This window comes from Hippocampus zosterae, chromosome 14 (assembly GCF_025434085.1).
Source record: "Hippocampus zosterae strain Florida chromosome 14, ASM2543408v3, whole genome shotgun sequence".
NCBI classification, from domain to species: domain Eukaryota; kingdom Metazoa; phylum Chordata; class Actinopteri; order Syngnathiformes; family Syngnathidae; genus Hippocampus; species Hippocampus zosterae.
Genome location: NC_067464.1, coordinates 9226021 through 9247241, shown reverse-complemented (window position 1 = coordinate 9247241; position 21221 = coordinate 9226021). Strand labels below are relative to the sequence as shown.

At 43.8% G+C, this 21221-nt stretch overlaps 1 protein-coding gene and 2 long non-coding RNA genes across 3 annotated transcripts in view; 2 read left to right on the top strand and 1 right to left on the bottom strand.

Annotated features, from left to right (window-relative positions):
- Positions 1–6761, top strand: part of LOC127615080 (uncharacterized) — a 33401-nt gene extending 26640 nt beyond the window's left edge. Inside the window, exon 2 of the long non-coding RNA XR_007966807.1 lies at positions 6573–6761. This is a non-coding gene — a long non-coding RNA (uncharacterized LOC127615080). The remainder of the gene's footprint in view (positions 1–6572) is intronic.
- Positions 6762–10762: 4001 nt separating this feature from the next.
- LOC127614174 (uncharacterized) lies at positions 10763–14136 on the bottom strand. The gene is made up of 2 exons (XR_007966412.1): positions 13288–14136; positions 10763–11363 (listed from the first exon to the last, which is right to left on the bottom strand). It is a non-coding gene; the product is annotated as an uncharacterized LOC127614174 (long non-coding RNA).
- A 227-nt stretch (positions 14137–14363) lies between these two features.
- otx2b (orthodenticle homeobox 2b) lies at positions 14364–19191 on the top strand. The gene is made up of 4 exons (XM_052085340.1): positions 14364–14649; positions 15890–16099; positions 16397–16548; positions 17782–19191. Exons 2-4 carry the CDS (start codon positions 16003–16005, stop codon positions 18406–18408), a joined length of 876 nt encoding a protein of 291 aa, XP_051941300.1. The 5' UTR covers positions 14364–14649; positions 15890–16002; the 3' UTR covers positions 18409–19191.
- Positions 19192–21221: the final 2030 nt, after the last annotated feature.

The window sequence follows — 21221 nt, the reverse complement described above, 5'->3', positions numbered from 1 at the left end:
TTGAGTTAATGCCATGCGCTTGAATGACACTCCCTTTTGCGAGCGACTCGTAGCTCACGATCAACGCAACGGGCAGCCCTGGTGTACGACAATAAGGTTTTAATGCGGCAAGTAATAACACAGATAACAATTACAGTATATAAAATGTTTTGTCGCCTTCAAATTTGTTGCTGCCATTTAAACTGGTGGCAGATTGGCTCCAGAAACAACTGGACGAGTTTAATTCCAGCACACTGCGCTCCATCCAGATAGACATTTATTAAGGAATGAATGCTGGTAATGGCTGATACAGACGGTCTTAATGGAGTTCTATTTTAAAAAGACTTTGCCCCTTTGGGCTTAAAGAATCTAATCTGAGCCTTTTGTTAGTATAGTTCGAGTTTCTAATCACCCTTAACCTTGCTCCAGAGGCCTAACCTCTTTTTCTTTACCCAGCAACAATCTAAACATAATAACGAGACTTTTGCCATCCTTGCTGCACCTTGTAGCAGACTCGCCACAACTAATGGGATCTAATCTATACAATAAGGGACATTAATATATATGCAAATCAGCAGAGGCGAGATAGACTCCGTTGGCACACATACACACACGCGCGCGTTGCGTGTCACTTAGTTGTTAATTACTGTTAACGTTCTGAAAATGCAAATATGCGGTCGTGCAAATGGAGTAGTTGCGCAGTGTATCTTTAAGTCATAATGGGAAGAAACCATTCCCCCCCACCCACCTTTGCCATCTCCCCATGAAAAGTCCAGCAGTGTGGAGGAGGGGGCGGGGGTGGGTGGGGGGGTTGAGGGTTGCAGGTCGGGCTGTTCAAAGCCACTCTGTGCATTGTTGCCTTGAAGGGGATTAGGTCTCTGCAGGCTGCAGAATTTGCTTTCTAATTAAAAGGGATAAGATGTAGAAAAATGGTGAGGGGCATGACTACTGTAGAGAAGAAGGATGGGGGTGGGTGCACAGAAAGAAGAAATGCTGAAAAGAGGGGATAGAAGTTTGCAGAGTCACCACTGGTGTTTGATCACAAGACTACAAAAGTTACCAAGCTCTTGTTCTGCTCCTGTCGCACCCCAAACAACCCCCTCCACCCCTTTGCCCCCCCCATCTCATTAACTCACCCTGAGTGGCACTCTCACTGGCAAGCTCGGGAAACAGAAACAAGTGTTGCCTTCTTTGTTCATTTCACTTTTGATATTGGACCATAGCTGATGTACAATCTCATGTAAAGTTTCACATGTGTTAAATTTCAAGTCAGCACCAGAGTTGTCTAAGTTATGCAATCAGGGTTTTATTTTTTCCTTTAAATGATTTTTCGCTTGTGCTTGTGGTTGTCAAACAAATAGAGAACTGCATACAGTATTTCAATGCTTTGACTTGGTTGAAGCTATCAGGCTCCCGCAAATTAGGAAGAACACGTGACAAATTGAGCTCATGCACGAAACACCAAAGAAATCCATTTCAATACGTTTTAACCCTTTCATGCATCAATAATGATAACTAGTAGCCTGATAACATGATACGCTGTCCACTGTAGTAACCGCTGTCCCTGAATGGGTTAAAAATGACTGCTCTTGAGTGAAAACACTACTGAGTGGTTTGTCCCAAGATGCTTCATTGTGACATTATTTCAGCATTAGGGCGCATTATATCCTAACATTAGATAATAAAATGTGATCCCAACCCCAACGCACACACACACTTGGTTTCTATTACCGCTGCTAAAAAAAATGTCCCTAAAGTTGTTGTTGTTGTTCGGATTTTCACAACAATTGTGTAAGACTTCATTGAAGCGACTTAAAATAGCATTCAGGGGGTGGGGGGGGGCTGCCTAAGCACCCGGTGAGTGCCTCCCCCTCAGTTAGCATGCTGCAGTTTTGTTACCTTGTCCTCCAGCAGGGGGGTCCGACCCTCCCCAGGCACCTCACAAATAAACCCTGACTGTTAAGCATACACACAAGCCTGATTATTTTCTCCTTAGCCGCGGGAGGTTAACGACATGCTGACGAGGGTCCGCTGAAGCGCAAGATGCCCCCCCCCCCCGCCTTGACCAACCCTTTCACCAACACACGTACATATTAGTCGAGCCGCAGCCGTGAGTCAAATGTTACATTTCATCAGCGACCATCAACACATTTGGTCTGTGATGGTGTTTCTTTTTCTTTTGGTGTTTGTTCTTTGCAACACCTAATTCAAAAAGAAGTAGCATCAACAAAGAGTGATAAAAAAATGTGAAAAGAATAAAATATATAACATCCGCCGGAAGACTTCCAGAAAATAAGTGCAACTGCTGACATTAAGGTCAGGAGTGAAGTAATCATTTCAGAGGTGAGGAGGTCAAATTTTTCTGGAATAAGCCAACTTTTATGAGCAAAAGCTCTCCGTAAAGGCCAAAGTGGGCAAGTCTGGTTGAGGTAAAACACAACGACCGCAAAAAGCATCAGTCGCAAAATGTGTCAATGTCCAGTTGCAATACTGAACGCAAACATTCAGCAAAGCATCATCAGCAAATTGCAATTTGAAAAAGAAAGTGAAAAGGTTTTGAACCATTTAAAAAAAGATTTGATAGTAATGTACAAGGTGTGGCTGCCGTCATGAACAAAAAAGAAGTCGGCAAACTGGATCGGGTATCCGTAGCAATCTCAGAGCAATCACAGTCAGATCGAATGTATAAATTGATTTAAGTAACCGCGTGAGCAGCTTAAATAACATCTCCCTATTAGACAGCTATTAATTACATATTTGTTGTTGTTGTGATCAATGGGATGCCTTTAGGGTCCTTCGTAGGGAAGGAGTCAACAGGAAAAGTGGAGCTTGGCAGTGGCCTACGTGATGCCTTTTGCATCGTCATCTCTGGATTATACGCCAAATATTACATCCGCTGAGCAGTAAGATGGACGAATTTCATTTGTGATTCGACTTAATGTTGGAATTTTTTGGACACTTGAGTGAACTATTTTACTTCTCTAGTGTTATTTTGGGCAACCCGGTAGTTGAGTGGTTAGAATGTCGACTTCACAGTGCAGAGGTACTGGGTTCAATTCCAGCTCCGGCCTTCCCGTGTGGAGTTTGCATGTTCTCCCCGTGCCTGCGTGGGTTTCCTCTGGGTCCTCCGCTTTCCTCCCGTCTTCCAAAAATATGCATGGCAGGCTGATTGAACACTCCAAATTGTGGATGGTTGTTCGTCTCTGCGAGCCCTGCGATTGGCTGGCAACCAGTTCAGGGTGTCCTCCGCACAAATACAGCGGTGATAGGCTTCAGCACCTCCTGCGACCCCAGTGAGGATAAAGGGCTTCTGAAAATGAATGAATAGTGTTTAACGAACATCTTTGGACATCTTTACTCCCGAGGCAATCGTATCCAATTTGGACTGTGTGAAAATGTTCTATTTCAGAGTTAGTGAGCCCCCTTCTCTGCCCCCACCCCCTTTGCCATCATAGAAGCCCACACCTAGAGATGAGTAGGCCCAGATTTGGGCAAAGGAGGGAGTAAGGTATGTCGTGAAAGAATCTGCTGTGAGCCAAAGAGGAGATTAAACGGCGGCTAACCATAAATCGTCCAGTCTCTCGCCTCGCCTCTGCGCTCCCTTCCACCTCACTGCTGTCCTGAGGGGGGGAGTACAAGAAGGGAGGGCCCGGGTAGCCGGTGGCGCAGCGGTGGCTGAGCCATCTTGTCATCATAGCAGGACAAGCACATTCAAGCATGTCCTGTGTTCCCTCCCATCTTATTCCAGACAGTCCACTGAAAGCCACCGTCACACACCCCCTTTGCTGGAGAAGTGCTCTCCGCTGGTGTCTTTTCTTTTAAAAGGGCAGAGATGAGTCTCCAGCTCTGCAGTCCTTCCATGCGTCCAAATTAATTTGCGTCTGGGCAGCGACACAAGCAGCACGGGGCTATTTGATGAGAGTGTAGGCCAATGACATGCACTGGCAGCCATGCCTTGATCTCTTGCTTTCGTTCCATGTCACTTTCCACCTCGTCTTGCTGCCACACTCATCCACATGGGTGGCACACCAAATACACACACTCTCTGTGAGCGGGGCAAGAACTGAGTTAGATTTCAAATCAGTGCTCGAGTGCTTTACCCCACACCACCACACACACACACACACACACACACACACACACACACACACACACACACACACACACACACACATTTTTGCATGCATCAAACCCTCCTCTTTGATGCACGCCAAACCATTCTACCCAGAAATACAATACATTGTCCTCATATTGACTAAAATGAAGAAGCACTCCATGGAGCAATCTCTCCAAATCCCCTCTGCTAATTTTAGGATCAATAACTCGTCCCTTTCATAATCGCAAACACAGTAAGGACATCTCCAAAACAGCATTCCTTTAGTTTGATAAATGGATGTCAAAGTAAACTTGACGCCATTCGAGACTCGATTGAAGTGGTGATCCAAAAAGGAGAGCACAGTTAATGCCTAATTAGCATCCCGAAATAATAAAGCAACCCGGGCTAATAATTATTGCATGTCGCCATTCTACCGGTTGCGCTGACAATTAACCTTTTTCAACTGGTGAGTCGCAATTGGAGTAAATCCCGTTATCAGCAAATATAACACATGGCGCGCAGGCACCAACATGCACGTTTTAAAAGAGCACTCAAGGAAATCCGGGCAGTGTTTACAGTCGGGGAGCAGAACAAGAAAACAAACAGCAGATATCCACTTTCGGGTAAACAGCAGCGCGCCACTTACAGAGTCTTCCCAGTGGCTTAGAGTGGGCGTGGAGTCAACTTTAGGTGGCTGCTGTGAATGTCGTTGAACTACTTGTGTTTACGCAAGCTTAATGTTGCACTGACAAGGTCTCTTTAAATACAGAAGCAATGTATCGGGTCAATTCTCTTCCCTCAAGGTTTTACTTTAAACATGCAAAACAAATGGAAGGATGGTTTTTAGTGCCTATAAATAAATTTTTAAAAAAGAGTGGTGGGAGGATACAACGTCAACAATCAACCAACAGAATTTACATTTTAGAATTTTACCAAATTGTTGAGAGACAAAAACATTTTCAAGCAGCACAAAAATCTTCAGGTCAAACTGTCGACCAGCATGTAGTCACACAGGACAAGCTTACGTTGCTTTTTCTTTTGTTTTTTCTGGGCAGGGATGGCATGAGAAAAAGTGTGATAACAGAACTATCGGTAGGATAACTTAAAATGTCAAAAGGATTTTGTAGCTTCCGGGTTTTTTTTTTGGGAGGGGGTGTCTGTGGGAAATGCTCCAAATGGCTCTTTGAGTATTTATGGTTGCCCACCCCTGGTCTAATATAATAACTAACACTCCCTCTTCGATTTATTAACAAGTCAAAGTTTAGCCAATTTTGACACTTGCACAACAACAACAAAAATGTTTTAAGTTAAAAAGTTGACTGGATTGATTGATTTCATTTCCATGAGTTCCTATTTTGATAAAAAGTCTTTTTAAGCATCAGAGGTCTGCGACTTAGCAAACACGTCATGAAGGTGAAGGGATTGAGAAGTCCCTCAAAATGTCCTCCATCAGTCCCACTTTGGCAGCACCTGGCATGCTGCCCACTCACATTGCCGTGCCACTGTTGCCATGGCGATGTGTGGACCTGCACAGCCCCCGAAGGCTGAATGGCCTGGTAGCGAGGCGGGGGTTATCATCAGCGACAGACAACGCCGGGCGTCCATCCAGAGGCCTGGGTGCTGGAGGAGGGAACACACCCCTTGGAGTGGGGGATGGTAGCGGCGGCGGGGGGTCGTATGGAGTCTCTGAGAGGGTCCCCGGTAATGTCGAGCTCCTGGCCGGTCCACTGGGGGTCGGCCGCCCAACTCTGGTAAACTCAGGCCAGACAGCCTTGTCTGGGCTGGGAGGGGGGCCCGGGCTGGACGGTGGCCCAGCACGGTGACTGCCTGTCTAAGCAGGCGCTGGGCCACGCTGCCTCTCCTCCCTGGGCTCGTGCCCCTGTACTTGGATTTCAAAGGGAACCCGAATAGCACTCCAACAGTTTTTTTTTCTGTCTCGGCCATGGACACACACTCCCTCTCGTTCGGTGTGCCATTCCCACCACTACTACCTCACATTTGGGAAGAGAAGGGGGTAGGGGGGGGGGGGTGGTTGTGCTGCTACACTGCACCCATCTGCCCCATGTCTTTGCATGCTGTGGACCATGATGCTGTAGCATGGCTCTCTGGACCACCAAAAAAAAGAAAAAAAGTTGGCAATGGCACCCGGGGACCCCTCCGTTTGCGCTCTCCCTGTCCACCACATGTACACTCTGATGCACACCATCTGATTTAAAATGTACTTACACAGAAACTAGTGCATGTGATCATGCTCGCGTAATGGAGACAGATGGTGGTTGATGCACACTTGAGTGAGTTCCATTGAAACTAACCATGCACAATATTTGGTGCATTCTGTTCGAGAGGGGCTGACTTGAAGTCACAAAGGTCCAAGCAGTCAGATGTGGTGCCACCGTGTCTGCGTGTATGACAAGCAGCTCACTTAGCACCGTGCGCAAGTGAAATGACACTGACAGGATGAGTTTCCATTGGCCAAGATCTCTTCTTCTGTGTGTAGGATGCTCGTCGCTGGCCGCATGGCGCTTCGCTGGCAGGTCTTCCGCAAACATTCCTCCCCTCCCGATCGTGTCATTCCCGCAGCCGGCCTCCCTGCCCGGGAGAGTGAGGGGCTTCTGGACGGTTGGGGTGGCCCACCACAGCCACTAAGCTGGTCCCGAGCTCTGTGCTTTTACAAGTCTAGCTCCCCCAACAAATTCCAGAAGCCGCTGACGAGTCCCCCCAGCAACCAGGAGGGAGGTAAGGAAGGAGAAGGAGGAGAGGAGGGGAGGAGGATTAGAGGTGGGCTGCATTGTATTGTGACTGTCTGATAGAAAACAAACACGTTCAAATGTAAATACAACAGCACTGCTCTCATTTTGTCTTTTTTTTAACATTGTTGTGTGACTGCTTGTCTTTCAGCATTCACACATAGCACTATTGTGTGAATACGGAAATCACACAAAATATCACCCTAGGCCTCCAGTTGATCGCTATACCTGTGCTGGCTTAACAACTTACACAAATGAATGCTGAGAGTGAAGTATTTTCTATGAAAGCTGCTATACATCATCAGACTGGTAACACATTTTTTTAAAAGTCCCAAACTCTTTTTTGTTAAACTACCGGTACTTATAAAACACAACTCTTCTTGTTGTGGTTTCTAGAGTAAGTGAATGCCGAAAAGCAAACCTTCAAATGCTGTAGAAGGACTACAAATACAATCTCATTTATTTATTTTTTTAAATTTCAATATGTAAATGAACTTTGCTTTATTGCGTCTCTGTTCTCCTTCATTGAATATGAGGACATTCTTCGCACATTTCCCGAATGATGGCTTCAAGTTTGTAAGCTTTCACACAAACACACATTGACACATTGGTCAGTACTAGCCAGTGGCTGCAATCAATCAGGGCTCAGTTTGTGAACGTCACCTGACCAATCTCAGAAAAGAACTGAGCCGTGATTGGTGGTTTCCTGAACCCTGAGCGACTGTGATGTCATTTTCAGTCGACAGCAAGCGGCAAAATGGCCGCCCTCTGAGATGGATAAAAACAGGTCGATTTTGCAGCCTAATTCTTCTTCCACAAACGCAATATTCATAATAATGCAGTGTTTAGACTAGTAGGGGTGCATATTATTGTAAATAAATGTTTGGACTCATTTTCCATACTCAACTCAATTCATTTGACTTTCAGATATTCAGCTCGATATATATTACATCTTTTCACAATCGCACACATTTTTCGAGGGACACGATAAGAATGGTCACTTTCTTCATCATGGCTTGACTTCAGTCTCTCTTCAAAGAAAAAGCAACATTTCTTCTCTCAACATCATCCGATAAATATGTCTCTCAAGCCAAATCGGCTGGAGGACAACTCAAGCAGCAGTAAGACAGGAGCAGTCAGGCCCCTTCCCCGCCCTTCTCCGTTCCCTCCCCTCATCCCACAACCCGAGCCCATCGCTCTGTTTACTCTCCTAATTACAGGGGAGGGGCCGGCTGACAGGCGAGCCATCACAGATTCCCCACAGGCCCGAGGCTGGGAAAACACCCGCCGCTGTCTCCCAAAAAGCGCCGACGATGTCCAACTGTCACAGAGGAGCCTTCACTGGTGAAGGCCAGAGAGGGCCCAAAGAGAGATATTAAAGCGTAGGGAGGAATTGGCACCGTTGGCACTAACAGGGGGTACACTTGAGAAGTCCAATTGGCAAGCTGGGGGCATCGCCAAAGTGTCATTCAAAGCAAAGTGGGCTTTGGACGGGGAAACACAAGACACGCACACGCACTGTTTCAGCGCTCAACTGGGGTAAAAGTACTGAAGCCATTAAAACCACTGATTATGTTTGTAAAGGTTAAGAAATAAAGCAACTAATGATGTACTCTGAGTGATACATATGGCTGATGTATTTATTGCTCCTGTTGTGGTTCGTTATTGAACTGCATTCAGATATTTTCAAAACCTAATTGAGCTGGAAGCGAAGGGTACATTTTAGCAACAGCTCATAATGCTAGAAAAAAAGCTTGCCTTTTTTTGTTGTCCAACTACAATATTATGCTGTAACATTCACACTTCTTTGATACTGTCGGTACAAAATGAAAAGTCATTGGTGGGTGGAAAAATTTCTGCTAGCTCTCGCTTCGGTTTCCACACGTCAATCTATTGAAGTCTCATGAGTTTAACGGGGCTGTAAATCTTTTTAAAGGTCATCAATTATATTGAAAACTAATTGAGATTCATCAAAAAACAATTCCAACAACTTAAGATTTGATTGAGTATTCACAACATTAGCGAGTGAAGTTCTGGTGATTTCTAGCAAGAAGCAAAAGGGAGCCTTCTTGTAAAAGTTGTATCAAATGAAAGGGTTAGGGTTTGGGGTGCGGGGGTGGAACAAATCTGAAATAATCGCACAATTTGTAATAGGTCACTTTTATTGCACACCTTATAGCAATTAATCAAGTCTTAACAAAGTCATACCAAGCTAATTGAAAAAAAAAAGACAAAGAACAAGGATGCATTTATTGGAAAATGGTATCTCTCTGAAGGATTCATTAACAAAGGTAAAATGCTTAAAGTGGTAAAAGTAGTGCACGTGTGTGTGTGTGTGTGTGTTTACATACACACACACACACACTTGCATTCCCAGTGTATATACTTTTCTCCCCTTCATAAGGAGGGATGAATTGCTAGGTTCAGGGGGATAAATATATTTATTTTGCATGAAATAAAAGAATAGAGGAAAATGCCAGTGATGGGTCACTTTTATTGAACCGTAGAAGTGTACATGTAACGCTCCCTCCCAGGGAGGTCTAATCCACTGTGGGTTATAAGAGAGGGAGGTCAAAGTGAATCCCGGTGGAGGCCAACATACTGACCCTATCACATATTCAGGTCAGATAAACAAAACAGTGCAACCGAAGGTTAAATCGGGAAGAGTTTCCTCTTCAGGAGCTCTCCAACACCTCACAGCCCCTCACGGCTCAATGAAAAAAAAAAACATTTGATGAATCATGAATACTCACACTAGTGCAAGCGCTGTGACCATCTCCCAAAAATACATTATGATGGGGATTAAACATGAAATCTCACAATGTAACGTTTTCAAATGTGTTATGAATGCTTCCCAGAATCCAATTCAAATCCCAGGTTGCCAAATAAGCCTGAACAAATCCCCCCCACTTTGACTTCCTCTTCCTTTGAAGACTCCACAGGTCCGGTCTGCAGGGCAGCTTTTAGCACGCCGTGCACACACCTCCACGTGCACGCGGGATGCCTACAGAGGCGAGGTGCAATTGAAGCCGGCATTTGCAAACACATTTCCACTCACTGCATAACACAAACACACTAGGGATGCACCAATACCGGTATGCTACGTCAATACTCAAACTTTTAAAAACTCTCCAATTCAAACACGTTCGGTCTTTCATGGGCGTGGTGGATGCAGTTTGACGGATCGCTCACTGTTCTTCAAAAAATCAGAATTGATGTCGCTCCTGTTGACCTTTACTGTAAAACTAAACAAATAACAAATATATGAATAGCAAAACTGAGAATCGAATGCCAAGGGAATCATCAAAATAAAAGTGGTAAGAGAAGAAGAACCATCAAGACGGTTCACAAAAACTTTGCGGGGCTCACGCTAGCTACCGTGAGTAGTCGGAGGTTTAGGGAAAAATTGGCTATTTATGCAGACGCCGCAAGCTAGAAATAGCTTTAGCTGTTAGTGCACCTAAAAACTTTGTGGAGTCGCTCATTGGGTAGTAATCATCGCCCTCGTGGCAGTGAAGAAGATACATTTCTGACAAGCATCTTACTTACAAAGGGTTGCTGTGAAAAGATGGAAAAAACAAGCTAAATGCTAACCCTTGACACGGCTAGCGCATTTACCGCAGCAACTTATTCTGACTAATCCCACTCAGATTCCGCCAAGTCTGACCCCAAAGCATTCCAGGCGAATGTAAACAACAAAGATGGCTGATTCCGATAAATTCAATGTTGTTGTGATTCATCGCGTCACGCATCTTCAGAAAATGTGCTGTAAATTGAGAAAGTGCATTTGACACACATAACGGTCAAAACATGTTGGCATTAAAAGTTTGAGAAAATTACCGAGATCACTGTTTGAATGATAACACACTGTCAATAATTCAAATACTTGAAGATGAATTCATTCATTCAAAAGGTAGTTCAGTGGGCCATGTCTTTACCGTTATTCATCCTATTCATTGAATATGAAGTATATGCTCCGCTAGCGAATCGATTTTTGAGTGTTCTATGAAAAAACTCAACTTGACTCATTATTGATTGACTAATTATATACTCACTTTATTTATTCACATAGCACTTTAATAAAGCAAATATCGATATGCCCTATATCATAAAGATCAAACATAAAATATAAAACATTAAAATCTAAATACCAGTAATCTAGTGCTGTATTTGAGTGGAATTTAGCCCATGTTCAATGAAAGTTTGTGTCTTGGAACAACATTTTATCACAATGAAATTTAAATGTCACCCAAATGTCCAAACATGTTGAAGTATCTGCATACTGTGAATCAAAGAGATATTACTTGTTGTCTTGTACAGGGATTGGGTTCATCCTGTCACACCTCAATTCATGCATTGAGGAAGACTGTCAAGTGAGAGTTCACTTTCTGTCTTTGCGAGTGGACCTCTTCTTCTTGAGTCAACCTTGACTTGGCCTTGTGTGCCCCCCCCCCCCCTCCTATTCCTCCCTTCTTGCCTCCTCCATGATGATGAGAGATGACAGTGAATTTAATTGCATCCGTTTGTTTGTCGGCGAACTCCTGCGCAAACACAACACAACAACAATTACAGCTCTAATTAAAAGGCGTGAAATTGGCAAACACACACACACACACACACACACACACTTGCAGTCATGGCCTTGTGGGGGCCACATTTGCTCTGTGCGGAAAATGCAGGACAAAATAGGAAGACGTAGAATTCCAAATATGTGTGACAACTGTAAACATGTAAACAAGTTCTATTACTTGTATTTCTTTGCAACGTGTGTGTGTGTGTGTGTGTGTGTGCGTGTGTGTGTGTGTGTTTATGTATATATCTATATGTATTTTTTTTATTTGATAATTATTCATTTATTTATTTTTACATGCAGTTGAGCGTCCTATTCTCATGGAATATTGTGGCAACGCCAGAACACAGGATGAGTCTGATTCCTCATTTGAAAAGTGAACTGTGGCTACCCGGTTGGTTTTCCTCTTGTGTTGTGATGACCTTCACGGTATTTTATAATTAATAAGGACAATGGGTGTGACTGCTTGTCCATTTTGGATACATTCAGTGCACCTTCATCGTAAAGGTGGCATACTGTACTTATTATTGAGCCTCGCGGGCTAATTAAAATACAGCTTATGACGATCCTCTGTCAGCTCCAATCCCCCCTCTTACATGCACAGTTGCTGATCCAATAGGCTTCACTTAGCTGCACGATTCAGAGGGGAAAAAAATGTTTTGCAGCCAAACTGATCCAATTCTGTTGCTATTTTTCTCTGATCGTATATTTTTGAAGAACAAGAAAAAAATTAAAAGAGCGCAAAAAAGAAAATATACTGTTAACAAAAGTGAACTGCAGAGTTTTCTTTATTCTTCTTTTTTCAGCTCAGAATAAATTCTTCAAGCATGCAGATATGAAGCAAGAAGAAAAGATGTATAAGGGGTAAATACGCGTGCCTGTTTGTGTGCTGGTGTGTGTGTGGGGGCGGGGGGTCTGCCAGTATGTAAATACCAACCAGTTTGTCTTCCATTTGCTCTCCTTAATTATTTATGGCACATATGTTTATTCTATCGTGTCTTTTTTTAGTATACTGGCAATAATATGCATAGCCTTATTAATTCGCCCAAACCTTCCAACTGCCACCCCTGAGCCCTTTCCTAGTCCCTCATGCATGGCTATCAAAGTAGGTGCAGTGAGTGAGACAAAGTGAGAAAGGAATCACAGGTTGGAGGAGGCCCTGTCTGCTTTAATGCACAGCCTCAGGTGGAGTGGAGCAGAGGCGGAGATAAAAGGCGGGAGTCGGTGCATGGGAGCGCTTGCAGCCCGCCGGGGGCGCTTAACTCCTTGTGCCTTTAAACGTCCTTTTAACACGCACGCTCCCCGCGGACGGCCCGCTTTTAGCGGCCCATCAATTATTGAGCTCTATACTTCGACGGCGAGATAACTGGCGCACAGACCCGCTCGTTTGCTCATTTTACACGCGGCATTGTTGCTGCTCTGCAACATTTATTAATAGAACGCGCCGGGAGATCTTTAGTAAATCAACCCGGTGTGGCTGGAAAAAATATAACGGATGACGGTGGAGACGAAAAGAAGGTCCAATGTGCATTTTTGGCACGAGTGGCACTGGCCCTGAAGTATAATTGCATCAAACTTTCAATAAATGTAAGGTTAAAAAGTCAATAATAGTCATGTTGTTTTTCTAAATGTCAAGAATACAATATTTTTTCAGGTAGTATTGAAAATAAATGTTTTTTGTTTTGGTCATAATTGAAAGAAAAATCTAAATTTTAAGATTGAAGTATCTCAACACAATTAATTTCCTAAAATGTGAATGGAGATTAAAAACAATAAGGTTTGTCGCATTCAAATTTTGATGTTACATTTAAAATAATGTCAGTGTATAACAACGTACATTCTATTTTATATAAAAATATTTTTTTAATCATCCAAATGATGCAATGTGTCAGTACCTGTGCTGCCGCTGCGTCCCCGAGAAGAAATAACAAATCCCTCTGCTCAGGTGAGCGTTGACGGCTGAAAGAAATCCAACTTTTTTGGGGGGGGGGTTCTTCGGCTGCAAAAATCTCCGGGGATAGCGAGCACTTGATGACACTTTGGTGCTTGCTTGCACGCCGAGACCTTGAAAAGCCTCCGACGTGTGTTCAAAGCTTTCCAATCATCAATATTCAAAAATCTTACGTATATGTGCGTGTGTGTGTGTGTGTGTGTGTTCCACTTAGCATAAAGCAACGCAAACCACACGCAGAGCGCCAGTGTTTTTGCAATTCCTCAAGCAAAAAAACGGCGCATACTTTAAAAGCGAAAAATACCACGTTTGCAACTGCAAATGATGAGACCAAATTGTTTTACCTTGCAGCTCGGCTTGCCATGTGAACATCTTCATCCTCCTCCTCCTCTTCTTCACTGAGCTCCTGTTTGTGTGCGCACGTGGGCACAGGCCCGCTGAATAGTGACACACTAACTGCTCGGCGGATGAAAGGGCGCTTTTTTTTAAAGGAATAAGTCTCTAAATCCTCTTCTTTTTTTTGCCTGCATGCGACACGTCGCGGGAATGTGATAGGAAGGCGTCTCTCGATTTTTTTTAACTCTTTCTCTTCTTTGGTCGCAACGTGACATACAGAGGGACATCCATTGCGTTCGTTTATTATTGGAACGTTATAATATTGCGTGATTGTCTTTCGTGATTTTGTAACTCATCTTACGCGATGAAAATTACATGAAAAAAGAAGTCAGAGTGCGGCAGTGGAAGATTTTCTTTTGATTGTCTTCTTTTTTTAATGCATAAATTTGGACGGAAATGTGATTTGTAGTTTTAAACTCCACTTGTTACAGCCGACGCGAAAGATTCTCTCGCGGGGCCATTGCATGAGGACAGTGGGGCCCAAAAAAAAAAGTATCTGGGGTGGGAGGGGGAATAATATTCTCCCTCCCCACACACCACCACCACCACCACCAGGGTGTGTGGGAGCTGAGTTCCTATTGGCTGCCTCTTTGTACAAAGTCCAACTCCAAGCACTTCACTCCCAACACACCAACAAATCCTATGCTGCCTCCTCCTCCTCTTCCTCCTCCTCCATCATCCTCATCCTCATCATCATCATCGTCATCATCATTTCGCTGCTGCAGCACTGCTTCAAAACCCAGCGCAGACGCTCCACGTTGAAGTTTGTGTTCTGAAACTGTGGATTCTGCTTCTTTTTTTCCACCTTGTGGCATCTTTTTCGATATTGACGCCGGACGCAGTTGCCCTCACTTGACTTTCCGCACTCGTTCAAGACACACAAAAGACGTTTGCAATCTCCAGGACCAAGGTGGGTTCACTCCCCCCCCCCCCTACTCACTACGGATTCGTTTTAGATCGCCCGTTTTTGGAAATTCGAAGGTGGGCCCGTCTTCAATCTGCCCTGCAGGGCAAAAGACATCGGCCACAGACACGAAGACAGAAAACAACTGGAAAACACGTTTTTTCCCCCAAGGGGTGGAAATAAAACAATTTCGAGGCACGAGACGAAACAAAAAAAGTAAGGCTATTTTGGCTCATATCGGAAGAATTTAAAATTAAGAGTGACATATTCTGATGAGGACTCGATGTAAAACAAACCATTTTTTAAGAGAAGAAAAGTCCATTTTTTTCAGGAGGACGTGTTCTTAATTTATTTAGAATTGTCCGTTGAAAAATGTAAATCAAATTGTGCGTGATGCGTTCTGCGTTCTCTGACAAGTTGATCAGAAATGATCAATTTTAGGCCTCTCACGTTACATTATTTAATTGGATGGACAGCAAACTAACATCACATTTAATAAACTATTAGCATGAATAATTTAGGCGTCAGAAATGTTTTGAGAATTATAATTTCTGTTGCCTAAATGCCAGAGTATGCGAATGAAATAAACGATAATGATTTGAAAACTCAAATACATACATCTAAAAATATTCATCCGGGGTGCTCGTTGTATATTTATCAGAAAATTGCAGTGTAATCATCTCCACTCACTTGCCACTTCGATTAGCTCGTTCATGAATCAATAAATTAATCAATTTAAAAGAAGGAGACCTTTGATAATTAAACTCGGTCAGGGATGGGGATGAGGACGAAGACGATAATGATTATTGAGCGACAATGTGCAACTGGTCCACGGGTTTCAACGTGACAGATTGGGACGATGGGGTTAAAACCGTTAGGAGACGAAGAAATACAATCAAGAGGCAGACTAACGAATAAGTGACGTTTACACAAGCACATACAGTTAGTCAGAACTCGGATTCCCTTTATTAAAACAAATATTTGCGATGAAGGTCGAGCTTTGAAAAAACATGCACGGAGATTGTGACAATTCATTGAATCGTTTCAAATATTTGAATCGACCTCATGCCTTGAACAAACGTGCACATTTATAAACAATTAAAAACAGGGGAAAAATTGCTTACGGTTCTTATATTTGTGTATTGCGGGCAGGCAATTGTGCCCAAATAAAATGTATGTATTTGTGCAGTGTGTGTGTGATTATTTCCCAAACGTAAAATGTCGTTGCGTTTTTCTTTGTGGTCAGGTGTCAACAGAGAGCAGCGCGTGAGCACTGGACGACAGGACAGCAGGTGCACATCAGGAGCTCCATCCATTTCCAACATTTTCTCCAACTTCAGCCACCAGACGAACATTAGCATGATGTCGTATCTAAAGCAACCACCTTACACAGTCAATGGGCTCAGCTTAACCACTTCCGGAATGGACCTCTTGCATCCATCCGTGGGCTATCCAGGTGAGTGCCAACTTTTCGAATGGATAAATAAATGTCCAGTTCTTCCCCAAACAAATATTTCCATTTGAATAAAGACAAACTAATGTCACGAATCTGCTCGATGAAGTTTTGTGAATTCAAATTTATATTCGTTAACACCAGCAAAGGTAATGAACCACAAATACGCAACTGGATGGAAACCGAAAGCCTTGCAAATTGTAGTTACACGGCCTCCGTGTGTTGTTTTATTTCAAAGTCTCGTTGAATGTGTTAGAATATTTTTTTTTCATGCTGTGCATATTTCTCCGGCTGTTACAGCGACGCCAAGGAAGCAGAGAAGAGAGAGGACTACTTTTACGCGCGCGCAGCTCGACGTCTTGGAGGCGTTGTTCGCTAAAACGAGGTATCCGGACATATTCATGCGCGAAGAAGTGGCTCTCAAAATCAATCTACCTGAGTCGCGTGTACAGGTGAGTCGCTAAGCTTCTGCTTTGGTGATAAAACCCCATCTTTGGAGGAAAATATTTAGAGCGAGTAAAGCAAATAGGAGAAAGGGGAACATGAAAATACAAAAGCAGGAATTTCATGTTTTATTCAAAATATGTCAGTCAAGTGACAGTCATAAAAGAAATAACAACAAGACACAGTAAAAAAAAACGAGAAGACAAAATCAAAGATGGGCTTCGAGGCGAATGCTCCTTGCTTATTTTTGCCCCAAAGCTAAATGTGCATGATTTTGTAAGTGAGTGTTTTAATTGCCCTTTTAATGTTTGCAAGTATAGTGTTGTTCTCACCCCCCCCCCACCCCCCCCCACCCCCCCCGTTGATAGCTCGATTTTAAGGAAACAAGTTTTTGAGACATGTAGGCTCAAAAATTCGTTTCCTTAAAATTGTAGTGAATGAAAACAAGCCTTAAAAATTAACTTTGAATTCAAGTAAATAGCATAAATGTGGTGTTTGTTTAACAGAAGTTAGCCAGTCTGATTTTTTTTGGCCTTTAAGATGGAATGAGTGTGGCATGATTAAATGTACTTGCGCAACCAATCAGCTGAGAACATTAAGAAAAGCACACATTCAGTTTTAAGTCACATGACTTGACCATGAATGGCGTTTAGTCGACGATGTTTTTTAAAGGAGTGATTTCAAATTTATCACACGTTTTGTGATTTTACAATTCAAATAAAGATTGCTGTTGCGCCGAAGACAGATGATCACGAAGATTAAAAAAAATGTCACTGCTAATATTTCACATTTTCGGCAATCATCCAAGGCACTGAAAAAAAAACACATTGGTGAAATAATTCAAAACAACCCAAAAATACAATGAACTCTGTTTCCAAACCTTTGAGGTTTGTATTGTTTTATTATTATTATTTATTTATTCTATTTGCCATCGGGCGACATCAAAATAATTCGAGACGTTTTTAAATGGCTAACGGAAACATGAAATGCAAATTTTAAAAAGATTGTAAACCAATATGATTTGTGTGTACATTGGTGAGTGAGCTTGTGTGTGTGAGTGTGTGTGCGTGTAAATGTGTGTGTGTGTGTGTATACCCGTCTCATAAATTGAGAAACGAAGCGTTCTAGTCGACAAATAACTTTGTGGAAAAGCAAATCGAGAAAATGTCGGCGTTCCCGAGGGAGACGGAGAACCTTTGCCACTTTTATTGCAGCGCATATTTGCAATGCTCTCGTCGCAGGTGTGGTTCAAGAACCGGCGAGCCAAGTGTCGCCAGCAGCAACAGCAGCAGCAGAACGGGGGGCAGAACAAGGCGCGGCCGACCAAGAAGAAAAGCTCCCCGAGCCGAGAAGTGAGCTCCGAGAGCGGCGCCAGCGGCCAGTTCACTCCCCCCAGCAGCACCGCCACGGCCATCCCGGCCATCTCCAGCAGCACGGCGCCGGTGTCCATCTGGAGCCCGGCCTCCATTTCCCCGCTCTCGGACCCGCTGTCGACGTCGTCGTCGTGCATGCAGAGATCGTACCCCATGACGTACACGCAGGCCTCGGGCTACGGCCAGGGCTACGCCGGCTCCACGTCCTACTTCGGCGGCATGGACTGCGGCTCTTACCTCACCCCCATGCATCACCAGCTGTCCGGCCCCGGCTCGACCCTGAGCCCGATGAGCACAAATGCGGTGGCGGGCCACCTCAACCAGTCCCCGGCGTCGCTGTCCACGCAAGGCTACGGCACGTCCGGTCTGGGCTTCAACTCCACGGCGGACTGCCTGGATTATAAGGACCAAGCGGCGTCGTGGAAGCTGAACTTCAATGCCGATTGCTTGGATTATAAGGATCAGACCTCCTCGTGGAAATTCCAGGTCCTGTGAACACTCCGTCACGGACACTGTGCGGGCCCTTGTTAAAACGGCTCTCTGGGAGGGGGGCCGCCTCCAACATTTTGGACGTATAACCCTCTCTTAGAGGAGAGGTCTAATTTATTTTAGCACTGGCAAAGAGATTTTCTTTACTTCTACCCCTTCACCTGTAGCCCCCAATGTCCCTCATCCATGTCTATCAGTGCGCCCTCCACTCGTGCACCTGTTGAGGACAAGTTCACCACATTTACACACGCAAGGCCACGGAACGAGAACCCCGGACTCAGAACCTACTTCTTTGTTCCGATGAGGATGCTGCGTGGACATGGATGCACTACTTTATTTAAGAAAAAAAAGTGTTTATAAAGAATCAATACGTAGTTTCTAAGAGACAATCAATGTGTGTCTTATATAAATGGTACATGTGTTTTTTTTATTTTTATTATTTTTATTTTTATCTGTGCTATAGCCTTCGAAACTGTGATCTGTTGTATTGTATGCAATTTGTGAGCCCCTCCTCGCATCACACTCTCTTCGAACCTCTTTTATTTTTTCTGGAGGGAGAGCGCAGAAGCTAATGATTAAATGAGACTTTCCGAGTGGTAGTAATATTATGAAAGGTTGGACACACATTGTCACGCGGACACACATTGTCACGCACCCACACACGCACGCAAAGGCTCCTCTCCACTGGATATCAACACGATTCTGGGTCCGGTACCGGCTCCAAAGATGCTGAGGCCTCCCCGCCGAAAAGACGTGAAAAAGAAGAATAAAAAGCAGACGGTCCCTTGAGCTTTCCTCTTAATAGACGATCTTTGAGTGTATATGAATACGTGTATGCGTGAATGCGTGCGTGTGTGCGTGCGTGCGTGCGTGTGTGTGTGTGTGTGTGTGTGCACGCGTGTTTTGAGCGCGCGGAAACATCACTTGGGTTGTATGGCATTTTAATAAGGACATTAATAATAAAAAAAAATCAAATGTGAAATGTTTTCACAAGCAAAGTTATGAGTCTTAAGTATCTTTAATTGGGAGAGAAAATGTGATCTGCTCAAGCCTATATATTTGTTTTGACCTCATTTAAATTAGTTTTTAAAAATAACCCAATGGGGTTTAATAACGCTTGAGAAATGTAATAAAATCGATGCGCATCTTAACGCTTTTATTTCCCTCACTTCCGGAGCTCCAATTTTTGAAAAGCCCTAACAACAAGTGAAGGCCCAGCAGTTTAATCTCACAAAAGATGTTAATCCCAATATTTTCACCTAGCAACAGTGGGTCCCATTCAGGGCCCAAACATGTGGTCCACGAGCATTTGGAAATAACACAATGGCTTTGGTCTGAGAATGGTCTTTATACTCTGAATTGCCTGTACACGTTCAATTCTAATTATACACACATTTTGCAGTGTCGTTCGATTTTTTTTTACCGGAAAAAAGCTAAATATATTACATCAGTGAAACCTGCAGTGACACCGTTTCCACCAAGATGAGAACTTTTCCCAGTCTTCTGTTCTTGTGACTACGAGTGAGGTGTCAAGATGCTGTCTGATGAAAACGGCCGCTTGTGTTTTTCTATACCTGCTATTTAAAACTCACCAACAAAGTCACAGACTATTATGGGATGTGTAATGAGTCGACATGGCTGGCTAATTGTTAGAAGTCCAACATTCAATTAAGTATCCTTGACATTGCCAATAATCTCTCTTTCATTGCAGCCTCCGCTGGAGGAGCGCGCTAATTAAAAGCTTGCTTGAAATAATCGAAGCGTTAAAAAAGACAAGAGCCACTTTGATTTCGCTCCCGGATGCTGGTTAGTGCGCCTGCGCGTCATTTATTTCAAAAATAAAAAAGGGGTGGGGGGTGGAAAGATATTTTGAAGGTTGAGCAGTACAGAACTTACATTCAAGCGTAAATGTGTACGTGCAGGTTTTCTCCCTTGTTAGTTAGAAACGGGTGCATGCATGCTTCATTATGGCGACAAACAATAAAACAATTGAATGAGGAGACAATAGCTCGCCCGACAGACCCGTAAATATTCATGAGAAGAGTCTGCGCTGTGGTAACAACTCCTTAACTTTCTGAAACCCGAAAGAAAGCGGTTCATACTCAGAATAAAAGTCCTCTCTTGAATACGTTGCGTAACATTTTAATTCACATATGTGTGGAAGTTAAATTCGAAGTTGCTTTCAGATTTTTCAACGCACTCCCGTTGGTTTAAAGGCGATTTAGGTCGCGTAATAAAAGCCCCAAAAAAGTAGCTTCGTACATGGAAACAACGCGTCCACAGTTTTGTTATTGTAACCTCGGAGCCTGCAAAGTGCCCAAAGTTAGAGAGATTAAAGATGGTCTCCACAGCGCGTCTTATACATACAAAGAGTTTAATCAAGACTTTGGCGGCATATGGGCCCAACAGACGCTGCAGTAATCCACCCCCCGCCCCCCCTGCTTTGGAGGGAGAGGCAGACTGCTCTGGGTGCTGCCGCGTCGGCGTCAAAAAGACACCTGAGGACCGCTGCATACATTGCAGAGATGTGTTCCACGACCGAGGGGCGGTCCTTAGCCTTGGGAGTCAAGTCCTTGGCCTTGGCCTCGGAATTCCGGTCCTCGGACATAATGAGGAATTAGAGCCTCGAAACACTTGTATTAGGACCGCAATAATCACACGCAAATCGAAAAAATTCCTTCCAAGGAATTCCATGTTGATGGTTTAACTCTGGCGCTTTAAGAGAATCGGGTCTGCCACTGACAGGTGACAGTGAACGCAACGTATAAAGAGCGGCATCACAGTTAGTTTCAATCACGGTTTGTTGCGTTCGCGATCGG